At 31.6% G+C, this 15,023-nt stretch overlaps 1 protein-coding gene and 1 long non-coding RNA gene across 2 annotated transcripts; both read right to left on the reverse strand.

The window, feature by feature from the left end:
• Window positions 1-2,100: 2,100 nt before the first annotated feature.
• Window positions 2,101-6,806, reverse strand: LOC134697561 (glycine receptor subunit alpha-2-like). Its single transcript, XM_063559843.1, has 6 exons — window positions 6,789-6,806; window positions 6,291-6,517; window positions 5,508-5,590; window positions 4,322-4,453; window positions 3,610-3,992; window positions 2,101-2,353 (listed from the first exon to the last, which is right to left on the reverse strand). Exons 1-6 carry the CDS (start codon window positions 6,804-6,806, stop codon window positions 2,198-2,200), a joined length of 999 nt encoding a protein of 332 aa, XP_063415913.1. The 3' UTR covers window positions 2,101-2,197.
• On the reverse strand, window positions 6,804-13,685 carry LOC134696560 (uncharacterized). Its single transcript, XR_010102972.1, has 4 exons — window positions 13,613-13,685; window positions 11,981-12,077; window positions 8,070-8,134; window positions 6,804-6,856 (listed from the first exon to the last, which is right to left on the reverse strand). It is a non-coding gene; the product is annotated as an uncharacterized LOC134696560 (long non-coding RNA).
• Window positions 13,686-15,023: the final 1,338 nt, after the last annotated feature.

The following is a 15,023-nucleotide window of genomic DNA, read 5'->3' on the forward strand; positions in this document are numbered from 1 at the left end:
ATACTTGTATTGTCTTTGTCCACAACCAGTGCGTTTTTTGTTTTGTTATAGTATTATACTCAGAACATGTATTTACATTGTCTGTACAATGTTATGTTTGCAGTAGATTATTATGTGCTTATCAACACATTTGTTGAGTAAATAATGTCAACGATATGATAAGTCAACCGTTTTATTGTTTCATTTGTCGTTATATCTCTTTTAAATTTATGATATCACCTTGGACATATCTTGATTGTGTGATAGATTTGCATTAAACAAAGGCAGATAAAATAATGACTAAAGCCAGTGTTTTTTTAACAATACTTGCTGATATATAGACGTTTTTTTCATTTTGGTAAAGTAATATGGTCGACAATAAGTTAACTTTAAGACAGCTTCTGCATCTAAACATCAATTTGTATGTTCTCCTCTATGATTTTGTAAAATAACAGCGTCCCAATGTGCTTGCCGTCCAAGATGATTTCTGTAAAATGCATTTCCGTCCTATTGATTTGTACTATACAAAGCACTTTAGAACTATCTTATGCTTTTGTAATAGAGCACATGAACATAATGGAATTTATCGTTTCTGCAGTGAAAAAAATCTCTTAGAAAGATTCCTACGATTGGTGCTTTTTACTGAGTGTGGAGACCATGACGAATGACATGAGCATAGCTGTTGTCATTAACTTTGGAGTTCATCTGATTTCTTGATGTTGTGTCTCAGTAAACTACTGATGCCATTTCTTTTAACAATCCCTTTACTTTGTAGACAGTAATTGCTTTGGAATATCTACATAACACACCCAAAACATCTAATTCCAAGGGAACATTTTGATTTAACGTTTACTCTTCCAACGTTTACTCTTCCATTCACCCGATAGTTAAAATATTTGGTACAAAAAAGCTAGTAAAAAGAATCAAACAATATACAAAAGTAGGTAGTTTGAGTGTTTTTTCGTGAAATGCTTTTTTTACGTTACATGTTATTTTCTAGAGTCAACCCGTATTTGATCTGATCCAGTAATTGTTCCACAGTCGAAATTTGGCTTTCAAGTTTTATATCGTATGTTTGTATATTTCGTCAAAACGTTAAGTTCGGTTTTGTGATTCATACTTATCTGACGAATCGACCACTTTTTAACTGATGTTAGTTTTAGATTTTTCGCAAACACTCATATACTGTAAACCAACTTATTTTCGCGGATACTTTATTTCGCGTTTTATCCTTTCTTGACCACTTTGTGGCTATTTAATTTCGCGATTATCTGATTTACTTGATGAAGTTTATTAAGGAAAGATCGAAGATTGACATATTCGCGACGATTTAAATTTGCGTTAATTTTCTACTCGCGAAAGTCGCGAAAATAAATCGCTCGCGAAAATAAATTGGTTTACAGTATATGACACAGTATTGGAAGATAAATACAGGAGAACGGTTAAAGTTGGCATGACATGTGTTTCTAAAATCGTTATGAACTGCATCAAGATATCAACGATTTTCAAAGCTTGAGCAATAAAATTATCATGAGCACAAAGCACCTTACAAACAAACGAAAACAAAAAAGATCAAAGATCATAGGAGACTGAATCGTATATGTGTACCTGATACTCATATCGAATAAGCGACAAAGACTTTTTCAAATATCTGTATAGAAAAAAGAAACGTGTTATGATTGACAATGAGATAATTCTCCACAAGATACCAAATGACACAGAAATAAATAGCTGCAATTAACCGTACGACCTTCAACAATGAACAAAGCCCATAGTCTGACATAAAAGGCAAACAAATAAATCACAAATGTAAAACAATTTAAACAAGAATACTAATGGCCTAAACTGTACGAATAATGAACGAAAAAACTAATATGTAACACAGAAATCACATGTAACCTAACAAGACTAAGACCAAAAAGGCAAACTATTTTATAAGTCTTAGATGAAAATTAAAAGTTCACATGAAATATATTGTGGGCACATCATACCTTTTTCTGTAAAGGTCCCCAACAGGACTTCGTATATACACAATGTATGTGTTCAGTTGTCTTTCAGATAAATACATGATATAAGTTACATTATAAACATAATTTTATTAATAAAAAAACAAAGGCACACCTAAAAAAATAAAGATATAAGAACACGATATAATTGCATGATAATTAAATGCATTTAAAGGTTCAATGGTTACATGCATGATGATGTGAATATGATTTCAGTCAAATATATATACAGTCCAGTAGATTACATTAAATAACAAAAATAGCATAGGAAAGATAACTCGTGATATTTTGTCAACGTTCCTAGCTTTTTCTCTGCTGGCCATGTTTCGGAAAAATAAGTTGATCCTCGATGAAGTCTGATTTCCCATCTAAAAATATAAATATGATTAATTGACTATAGTAATACGTTGCTATGGAATAAATCAAATTGAGGACAGTTTTTGTCTGATGCATAATTTAACTATCAAGATATAACAGTATTGGCAACAAGCTAAGAGTTATAGAAAAACGTGTTTAACCTACGAAGGTTTAAATATTTTTTGAGAAAATTACAGAATGAAGAAAACATCAAAGTGTGAACCAAGCAAACTTCTAAATCTTCTTGTAATGCAATTTACTGAACAGACATTATTGCTGTATATGTGCCAAATTGTGTGAATCCGATCGTAAGTAGTTATCAAAGGTACCAGAATTATAATTTAGTACAACAGACGCACGTTTCGTCAACATAAGACTCATCAGTGACGCTCATATCAAAATATTAATAAAGCCAAACAAGTACAAAGTTAGAAGAGCATTGAGGTTCCCAAATTCAAAAAAGTGTGCTATATACGGCTTAGGTAATCTATGCCTGGTTTAAGAAAATCCATAGTTTTTCGAAAAGTTTTGTAAACAGGAAACAAAGTAGGCATTATTTTAGTGAATATTGTGCAATCCTCTGCGTATCTTTAGCCAAGAGTTTCAGATTGAGAATCTAAAATCACTCCTTCGTAAATTTTAACCGTTATGGAATTACCGTTTCACAGACGATATCGGATATGTTCCTTACGTCGTACCCTCAATCCCCTTCCCTTTCATGATTTTGACCTACCGAATGAGACAATTTACCAGATTTGTTATCACATGAACAACACGACGGATGTCATATGTGGAGCAGGATCTGCTTAGTCTTCCGGAGCCACGAATTCACCTCCAGTTTTTGGTGGGATTCGTGTTTCTTATTGTTTGTCTGTTGTGTCTTTATATTGTATAGCTATGGCGTTGTCAGTTTATTTTCGATTTATGAGTTTGACTTCCCTCTGGTATCTTTCGTCTCTCTTTTAAGATAATATCATCTTTTTTGCTTCATGAATAGGTACATTATTAATGCATCTAACTTTGCTGCATCGTTAACCTGTATGTAATATGTAATGACATTCTTACTGGAACAAACACTTTTATAATTTTGCTTGAGCAATTATAACTTGTTTTTCTTTTAATTTCAACTGAATTAAAATTGGTTTCGAACATACGTGCAGTATTAGCCACTTAAACTGAATATCAGAAAATTTCAATTCGTCAATCAATTATGATCTATAGAAAGATTATGACCGTTACTAATTTTTTTTAGACAAGACTTCATTACCTTTTCTGGAAGACTTCGTCTTATATCTTCAGTTTTGTTATTTGTTATATCTACTACATGAGATAGTCTCCTTTGTTCCACTCGTGATAAAACATTCACATATGCAAATTCTATCAATGCTGCAAACACAAAGCACAGACATGACACCATCCACACGTCAATTGCTTTGAAATACGAAACTTTCGGTAATCCGGAACTTTGTGTTGTCATAGCTAGAACCGTGAGTAATCCGAGTGATATTCTAGCAGGCGTGGCATCTACACTTATCCAGAATGATACCCATGATAGTATTACAATAAGAATGCTTGGTACGTATATCTGCAGTAGATAGTAGTCGTATAAACGGTCCAGTTTAATGTTCATTTGTACACAAGAGAAATTCACTGAAATAAAAACATATGTGAATTAGATTATCCGTCTGTTTAAGTTGCATTCAAAATGATGACGACATTTTATTTAGTATTTACAATATAAAACTCGTCACGGAATGTAAAGATTAAAAAAAGATATTGTTTAATAGACAATGAGACAACACTTCACAAGAGACAACATTGAAAGGTTTAGTTGAAGAGGAAAATTAAATGTAAAAATAACATTTTTAATAATCAAATTCATTGCTATGTATATCATATATGCTTTACAAAATTTACAACAAAAGTCTATTACTAAATATCTTATGAAGACGAAGAAGAAAAAGAGTACATCAACATACTTCCAGCATACTGTTTGTCACATTTGAAGGTTTCTATACAATCCAGGCTGAATTGTGATAAAATTATATCTTCTTTCTTTTCTACTGGTTCATTATACCATTGTAGTTCCAGTGTTTCGGATGTGTAACCATCTAAAACCAAATTGAATACAAATAAAGATCAAAATAGTTTTCCCGACTATCGGTATAGTAAATATTACATGACCGATTGCATCCATAAACATTTTTTTCTCACTAACATCTACAGCAGATATGTGTCTTTTATATGATTGTCATGGCTACAAAATGAGTTTTTGCTTTAATATTGTTTTTAATTTGCAGTGGTGAACCGCTGTCTTTGATGCGTGTAACATGTTATCATTGCATCGGTCATACTTTAACCGGTTATAGCGTGCAAATTTGCCTGATAAAACATATATCAAGAAAATAAATAAAAGTTAAAACATTCGAAAGTGAAACAAGAATAAATATACGACGTAAAATGCACATACAAAATTTGATTGCAATATAACGATTTATTTCTGTAGCCTACAACTCGTCTGTAGCCTTCTTTTAAATTGAAAACAAAGGGGTTTGAATTTTCCGTATGCAGTCTAGGTTAGGCGCGGTTATTTTTTAACCGGCAAACAAATAACAAGCTTTACCACTATCATATTACACCTTGGTTGATAAGAATGATATTATGAGTTGAACGTCTATATCTGTGTATACAATGTATACTTTAAGTGTAGTATTTTTTTATTTATAAATAACGTGAGTATCCAATCAAATTGAACGTTATATATGATGTTGCAATAGAATGTAAATTTACATCTAAGTTCAAATGTGATTGTACTCTACATTGAAAAATTTCCGGCATGAGAATTATCAGATTCATATGATTGCTCTTTTTTTCAATATCAAATAATCGGAATATCTGATAACAGCCTTAAATTGTAGAATGGTGTATTAATATATCAGATTTGTTTGAATTGAACTTTTATAACTGACATGAGGATGACTTTCATCAGGACTGTGTTGCAATTTGTCTGAATAAAAGAAATAAAAGATATTGTGTACGATTATTGTCCTTGCGATAACAAACCAAAGGACAAATATCTGAATTTTCGTTTCTACTTCATTGTGAATTCATTTATGGAAAACATTGCGCATTGCGTTTGGACTTAAACAGTAACACAATACTTACAGCTTTCTATTATCAACGGACAAATTTGATTATCCAACGGATATTTCAGTAGATTAACGTCACATGAAAAAGTACCAGATATCCTAAAACAAAACAGTAAAAGCCTAAACTAATGCAAAATAGAATATTGTCCGTTTATTTTTATAGCTCCAGAGATAAAAGAATTACATTAAAAAACGGTGTGAATATTTTTGTTCAGCTAAACACAAAACAATGACATGATGCTCATATAATATAATATTGATCATTTTTCTAATTTCTTATCATTTACTTTTTATACAAAGGACGCTCTAGTTTCTTTATCTCTGTTAAGAACTAGTTTATACAAAATACCGCATGTTTCTCCAAATATTAAAAATACGGAACAAGATTTTAGTAATGTTTTAATTGAAGGAACGGAGAGGAGTCTAGAGGAGTCTAGAGACGATTATTTTTATTATACCCCATTAAACCCTTTGGAATGCACAATATAAACAGCTTAACCCGCTACAATCTGTAAACGCCTGTCCAAACCCAGGCTCTTATAATTCATATTCATTTATCCTTAATTGTTTTGTACATACCTCAGACCATTAGATTTCTTTTGGGACCCGTGAAAGCTAACTATGCGTTACAGGTTTTGCACATTTTTAAAGATCTTACAGTGACCTATTGTAGCAGTTGTTAATTTCTATAGTATTTGGTCTTTTTTGGAGATTTGTGATCATATTGTCAATCATATCACATTTTCTTATTTTCATACTTTTAATTTCGCTTAAGAATGGTTGCTAATTAATTGATTACCTAAGGCTGTAGAGGATGGACCCATCGGGTTGTATGTGTAATAATTTATTTGGCACAACAACATTGTGAATAGTTGCTCGTTTCTCATTTAAAATGAATAAGTCCGGCACCCATACTCCGTTTATAGACTTTGTATTTAGCTGTAAAGCAGGGACACCTTCTATCCGGTCGTACTTCAGACGCTTATCTCTCCATCTTTGTCGCAGAAATATGCTCATTGCAAAATCCTATAATAAAAACATCTTTATTACATAGTCACTTTACTACACAATGTTATTCATTAACAGTTTAAAGCTTGTTTCTTAGTGGTCCGTACATTTAATATATTATAGAAACTAAATAAATTGTTGATTCCAATCATATTTCCAGTTATCGATTATCCTAACAAGTATTATAATTAATAATTTCAGTAATAATTGATGGCAGTCTGAAGTACCCTTATTATTATAAATATTGCATGATAAATTTAGTAAAGTATTTTAACTGTAATGTTGATACCTTTGACAAATCACTCATTGAATCGATGCTCAATATATAAACTTGTATGTCAATTATCAGTGGTTCATCTAAAATAAAAGAACTTGACAGATTACAATACAAATCATTTCATCTAAAATGTGATTTTACTATTACTAATAATTGTACTTTAATATTTTGTGGTGGCCGATTGAACTTAGTATTTAAATTAATGCTTCACTAGCCTGTCAAATCTGAAGTGGCGGGTATGCTGGGCTCCAATAGTAAGGTTCATGTTGACCATATGACTAAAATTGCTGCGTTAACACCTAAATATTAACTCTGATAACATACAATCCTGTGTATCAGGAAAAGTTCTAACGTGTCACTGAGTAGACCATATCAAGAAACAACTCAACTGTTTGTTGATTTTTAGGTGAACATACGAGAATTTTAACCTAAGGACGAGATTAATCTTTGTTAACTATAATTGTCAATTGTCCTGCCAGTGAGCCGTGGTTCATGCCGGATACTCTGGCTTCTCTGTATATAGCTACCAATAAAAAAACTGACCGCCATGAATTAGTTAAGTGTGCTGAAAATGACGTTAAACACTAATCAATAAAATAAATGAATAACTTTCAGTAAAGTGATGTACTCCTCTATAGTAAATTATCTTTATTCGATTTATCCTCTTCTATAAAAAAAAACCCAAACTAATCTAAACTAAACAGTTGCAGGCCTGGATACTACAGCCCATAACATAACGGTTAGTTTAAAATTATTGCGTTTTAAATTTTGTTCACACGTGGAATGTTTGTTGTACAAAGTAAAAACACAAAAATACCGAACTCAGAGGAAAATTCAAAAAGGAAAATCAAACATCAAAAGGCAAAATCAAATGTCTAAACACATAAAACGAATGGATAACAACTGTCAAGTTCCTGACTTGGTACAGGCATTACAGGCAGTAATATATACCCTGTTCATTTGTATGTTGGTTTCTAGAGGACATTATCGTCTTGCTTTCTTTGTGTGGCTTTCAGCTGATATTCCATTGACGTTTACATTCCATTTCCTGTTATGCATACTTGCATAGTGAAACGAACTCTGTGAAATTTTAAAAATATTGGTTTTTTTTCTGGACATGTATTAATTAAAACTGAAATAAAACCGAAAATTCATAAATGTAGGAACGCTGTTTCATTCAGTTATACTTATTTCAAAATTTCTTAAAACTTATTAAAAAAAGAAAACTTGATGGACTGTGAACAATTTAACATTTGACATTTCATTTAAGAAGCATGAATACATTTTACTCACCATCATTATAATTCGGTGGAATGGCAGGATTATAATCATTAAACATCGTTTTCAGTATTAAATCTCTGCAATAAGATATATAAAAAAAAGTCAATGCATCTATGATATAGAATTCGTCAAAAGCTATGGAGAGAATTCTAGATGTCTTTTGACCTATGTCTTGTACTGTTTGGGAAATAAACTACACATGTATCAATATTGGTCGAAGTCTAGTTACAGTTGTTTACACGTAATGGTCACTCGCCATATTTTCAATAATGAAAGCGTTGTGTAACAACAACATCAGACCGTATTTCAACTGTAGTTTGAATCAGTTAAAATAGGGGGATACTGAATTTTCTTTTTAAGTGTATATGGTTAATTTTAAGAAACAAACAGTTTTCATTTAGAGTATGAACGAGTCCTTGTAAATCAATCGGCATAACTGCGATATGTTTCGTTCATTATGCATACGTTCTTCTGTGTTCGATTCGCAACAACTTTAATTTTGTGACGAAAACGACTGGATCACGACCTTTTAACGTTTTTTCCCTTGTCTGGTTTCGAACTGAACAATTTTGATTAACCTCTTGGTATCTTATCCCTTTTTGGAAAATTGTGCTCGAGCATTTTCTATATACTTTCCCGAACTGGTTTATTATGTATATGTATAGAAATGACCATGCTTTATAAAAGGAAAATTTCGACATCTGGTCATTATGAACGGAAAAATTGCTACAGCTAGTAATTACGAAATCTCAGTCATGCATTACGAAATCAAACCCGTGCATTACGAAATTAGTCATGCATTATGAATAGATGAAACGGGAGATCAATTAAATCAAAATGTCGTTTATTTCTTTAAATAAGTATGACATTTTTTTATTTATTTTTTAAACTTGATATCATTAAAACAAGTTAAATGCTGTTCAGTGTTTTGTAACGACTTGAAACGGACATATTTCACAGCCTTTTTCGAGTACAACTTTCGATTATTATCACTGTTACATTTCCGAATTTCCTCAGAATGAACTTCACTAAACTGTTTTAAAAACTGTCTGATTTATTCTTCCCAGCTTCTTTATATTTGCTAGATGTAATGAATTTAAATAGCATAAAATTAAGTACTTGGATGAGAAATCAGAAATTGCATCTGACAGTCACAATGTTGACAAAAATTCCATCGTGAATGCGAAAAGACAAGTTGAAGTTCAGCTATAAAATTCCTGTATCTTCTTCACGGTAAGTTTCTTACTCTTTATTTAATCGAAGAATTAAAACCATTTAATAAAAACGTTATAAAACTGGCTTTTTCTGTATTGGTCCTTTTGTAGATTTGTGGATAGCTATATAAATTTGGATCCGAGACTCGAAGACTGTTCTTGAATGAAGTTGCCTTAGTTAGTTAATAAAAGTATCAATATATGGACGTTTTCATATTGGCCCTGTAACATGCCCTTGGTATAAATAATGGCCTCGGACAGTTGTAATGGCCCTCGGTGTTGCCTCAGGGCCATTACAACAATCCTTGGCCATACCTCGGGCTTGTTACAGGGCCAATATGAAAAAATCCATACATTAATACTATATTATCATATACTTAGCATTGATATCATAGATTTTGCATATGTCACTATGCGTAATGAGCGGAAGTACACAAGCCATAATTTCCCACTCGGGCTGATAACACATATCAGGTGCATCTCGTGCACAAAACCCATAATAGTGCCTCTTTGCAAGTTACCTCCGGTGTTTCCGGTATCGATTGTTTACTTTTCCATTTTGACGTCATATATTTTTTATGACGACGTCAAAATTTAAGGGAACTTTTGTGGGGATAGTTTAGTACTTGCTAACAAATGCCATTGAAAATTATGAATCATTTCATAGTACAACAAACATGGAGTAAAGATGATAATAAAACTCTTCTAAATTGTCAATGTTTCAAAATGCCTCTTTAGGACTTGTAACCATAAATATATATGGAGTTAGTAATGCTGTTGTTGGACAATTATAGTATATTTAATTCAGAATTTAACTTCTTTATAATGTTTTTGACTATTTCAGTAATGAAATTCGTTTATTTGCCTTACATAAAACTATTGTCGGAAGTATATGATAAAGCGATTAATACATGGCCTTTTCCTTATCAGCCCGGGTATCAGCCCTCGACCCATATCAGCATATCTCGTCTCCGTCTCGGGCTGATATGGGGGTCTCGGGATGATACACAGGAGGCTGATATGGAAAACGCCATGTATTAATCTCTATATAATCAACGTTGAACTCGTTTGCTCTCATAAAAAAGTATAGATCGGTGTACTTCATAGAAGTACATTTTGATCTCGTGCTTAGAAAAAGCTAAGTTATATCCAATTTTAAGTCTATTTTGGTCAGAACATTGCAGCAACAATAATAAGTTAAGAAATAATTACACGTACGAGCATACCATAGGAATATCTAACAGTTCCCATAACCTCCCATGAATTTTGTGCATTACGTTTTCGTATTTGATAAATTTATGACTCTGTAATTTAAAAGATCCCGTCAGTATTATATTGGTCTATTACATGTCATTATGATATATTTCTATTATGCATTACTATATACGTTGAACCACAAACGTCAAAATCATTCAATCGCGTAGTGGTATTAATTATTTTTTTCTCATAAATTTTACCTATAACTTTTGGACTAGTTTGAATATCGGTCTTTTTCTGTAATTTATTCTTACAAACTTTTGATTTTTTAACCCTGTATGCTTGCATTGCCTATGAAAATTTTAAAACTGTTTGTATGCACATAGAACGACAAATTTATGTGACGTATAAAATTTTCTGACGTCAGACACTCAAATCAATTAATGTGTTCGTAGATAGAAGATGTTTTTGTGTTCGGTTAACTTGTCCCCTTTTAAAATTGTTATACGATGATGACTGATGTACCCATATTTTGACTATTTTATTAATTGTGACTGTTTATTTAACGCATCATGTAAATATAACGGAATTTGATGAGACTGTTACTAAAGTGAGAGGGTTAGCGCTATAGAACCAGGTTTAATCCATCATTTTCTACATTTGAAAATGCCTGTACCAAGTCAGGAATATGACATTTCTTGTCCATTCGTTTTTTATGCGTTTTGTTATTTGATTTTGCCATGTGATTATGGACTTTCCTAATTGATTTTCCTCTGAGGTCAGTATTTTTGTGATTTTACTTTTTTTATAACTGAAAGCAGAGTAAATATCATAATTATGTTTGGATAACAATGTATTATAAAAATGTTCTGTACGCAGTTAAAAAAGATATATCTTACAAGGTTAAAAATGAAATCAAAATAAACTCATCATAGATACTAGGACTAAATTTAGTATACGTCAGACGCAGGCGTATAGATCAAACAAAGAGAATGTTATTAGTAAGTTTGTGCGCATTTGCCATCCATATGTAGTGCTAATAAGAACACTGCTTTGTTTACAAAGTATGATATGGACGTCATATTAGAATACTATATTGATATTAGAGGGTGTAGTATGAGTGCCAATGAGACAACACTTTCAAAGTTATCCTTTATCGGTCAAAGTACGGTCTTCAACACGGAGCCTTTAACACGTTTAAGTTAGGTCACACCGAACAGCAATCTTTAGAAGTATTCCAAAATTGACATGTGTGAAACTTTCCAAACGGGACAACAAACGGTCTAATATATATAAATACAAGAAAGGAGAAACACATATAACAGAAAATGAAAAATGAAAAAAATATATCGATCTTACGATATATTACGTAATAATTAATTTTAAAAATACTAAGAAAGCTTAATTGTCTTAGTGTTTTGCCTCCTTTTCTTTTCGATATTTTAATGTTTGTAATTCAGTTGAATCAAATGATTTGACATTGAATGTAAAGCAGAAAATAAACATGTTTACCTGTGTGTATTGTTAACTGCTAATAAGGGAACTAAAATACAAAATGCCCAGAAGGTAAAAAACAGCATTATACTCATAAGAACTGCCTGTTTTAAACCTGAAAAAGAAACACAGAATACAAGGTAATTTCTTAAATATGAACCACTGATAGTTTTCTATTGACACGTGTACTTAGGATCAATATGAAAATAATTAATAAACTTTTCATTGAATAAAAGGATCGCAGAAATTCCTTTTTGTTTAAATTGCAAAGCATGCATCCCTTCATTTGCACCTTGGTGGATAGTTGTCTCGTTTGCAATATCTCCTTTTTAAAATGACCACACTTACGTCACCATCAAAGTACAATTTTGGCAGCAACCATTATAAATACGCTACATGTAGGTCGTGGTATATTTGAAACAACCTACTACATGTTTAAATAGTCTCTGGTTGGTTTTAATGCCAGCCGGATTCAAATTCAGATCGCGTTAGTAGCTATGTTATCGTCTTGATATGTGTTTAATATTTTAAAACATATCATATTTATATACTTAAACACGAATCATTCTATTCTTCACTTTAATGTAGGCATTTGTTAATTAAAAATGTAGCTACAATTTTTTAATTAGTTTTATCATCGGTGTTTTGTAAACTGTACAATTTTAGGGTAAGTATCGGAGCACGTTGCACCTAAAATAAGAAATTGCTTTGATGAAATTACACTTAATTCGGCCAGTTCAAACTGCGGTTCGTAGTCCTGAACTAAAAATGACCCACCGAATAGCACATAGATTATAGGGTAATTGTTCATGTATAGAAAATAAATATTATCGACAACTGCAAATAAAAGGAGACTACTCTAGAGGATAAATCTGGTGGTCAGTGTGTAAAATGTAAATTTAGAGAGCTGAAGAAAACGAATCTTACGTATTAGTTTACATCTACACTACGCACATTGGAATATATCAATCGTTAATACGAAAATGTTTTATAATAAAACAACCAATTATTGTCTAGATAATCAAATATAGATCTAGTATGCTTTTAACTATTCAAATAATTCATTGGAATAATCATCCTTTATAAAATGAGTATTACTATAGGAAATAAAATCAGTTACTAGTATTAGTTGCAAAATTCCAGTCGAATTTGATTAAAGCAAAGTTTAAAGGAGGGGGTCAAATGCCTAATTTAGCAGCAGACATCTGAATACTTGCAGAATGGCATTTTCCGTTGAAAGTTAATAAACCGCATTTACAATCATATTTCGTTTTATAACAGTTGCGAACATCTATGGTGGATAATTTAAGACCATGAACTACTATAACATTATCAAGAGTCCGTTAAATATATATCAACCGTTAACAAATACGCTTGCCATTAAAAGTTGGAGAATGGATAATTGTGATTAATATCAGTAGAAAATCGGAATATTGTTATATATTTAACAGCAAATTTGTGAGCTTTTTATAGTATGATGTAAAGTAATGGTAAACATGTATATTATGTGTGCATGCTTTTCCTTTTTTGGGGATTATAGGAATAACTGTTAAATCTCAAATTACCAATATTTTTATATAATCTTGATTATCAGTTAGATAACAAAATGTTTTAAAAGACAGCATATAGTAATAAACAAGAATAACTCACTTTTCTTTCCGTTGTATTATACGTGCTCCATATATACGACAATGTCAATATTGTATGGCTGACACTGTAATCTATAATACAAGAAAATTGTCCAATCTAATGATGCATGAAACTGTTATATAATAATTGTCTTTGTATCTTTACATCCAATTGACATTGTTTAGTTTGGGTATTAAATAGGATGTTACAGATGGAACGTTATGATCAACTTACTTTATGTAGCTTACAAGAAAAGAAGATTCCAACGTGCTAATATAAATCTGTGTAAGGTGAGGAAAGATAAATAACATAACGACTGAAGCAATTCACACAGATTCCTGTAAAAACTGTTCACAATATAGCACGAACATAATTAGTAAAATTAGCTTTTCAAGCATAAATGCATAGAATGATCAAACATTCGAATAAAATCTTTGTGACATGTCACATTCGGTATGTATACATGTGTCAAGAATGAGGAGAAAAGAACGAACAGAGCATTTGCTTTGACCAGCTAAAAAGGGTAAGCAGCTCCTGTTTTACACGTTACACGTGTAACCCATGTCAGTATGAACCCGGTAATAAGTCTTATTTGGTAGGTTGCATTCGTGAAAAAGGGAACGTAGTGACGAATTAAAGGAACAAATAAACTAATATCTGTGAAAAGGATATTTCGAAACCGCCAATTAACTCGTGATTGCGTCCGTAACATTTTCGAAGGAATGATCTCAACCTCATCATTTTGAGAATTTGGTTTAATAGCTTCCTTGTGAGTGTCAACCCTTTATCGTGGAAAACAGGATAGAAAATATAAGCCCGGGGATATCTTACCCATTAGGAAATATATTCTCCGTATATAAAATAGGATGAACATATCCATGGCTATCATGCAAGCACGGTCAACCAAATCACGATATCGTCCTAAAGATATTTCTTTCCACATTTTTTGTTAAGCAACAACCCGCTTTTAAGAAATGAATTCATGATAGGAACCAAAATATTTATGAAAAAAACATAATTTTGTTTTTTGAGATGCAAATTCATTTGATTCTAGAATATTGACACACTTTTTTTTTTTGCCATCAGGTTAAATTGTTACCTCAGCTATTATTTGTTTAAGTGAAATTCAACATATAATTCGGACGTGGGCGTAATTTGTCACTAAGTAATGGTGCTTATAGACCACTACGCGTTCGCTATGTCTGTCTCTGTTGCGGAATGTTCAATAATCGTTATCTACCCTTTTTTTTGTATAGCTTTTTTAATAAAACGTGATCGATATTTGAAGTGGTGATGATTTGGAACTGTTTAGTTATTTTTTAATAAAACTTCTTTCTTATAAAATTAATAATGTAGAGATTTTGTTTTTATATAGCTTACATTTTGTGGTATAAATGTGATTAAATACGTCAAACGAAAACTGATAAATTAA

This window comes from Mytilus trossulus, chromosome 14 (assembly GCF_036588685.1).
Source record: "Mytilus trossulus isolate FHL-02 chromosome 14, PNRI_Mtr1.1.1.hap1, whole genome shotgun sequence".
Lineage (NCBI taxonomy): Eukaryota > Metazoa > Mollusca > Bivalvia > Mytilida > Mytilidae > Mytilus > Mytilus trossulus.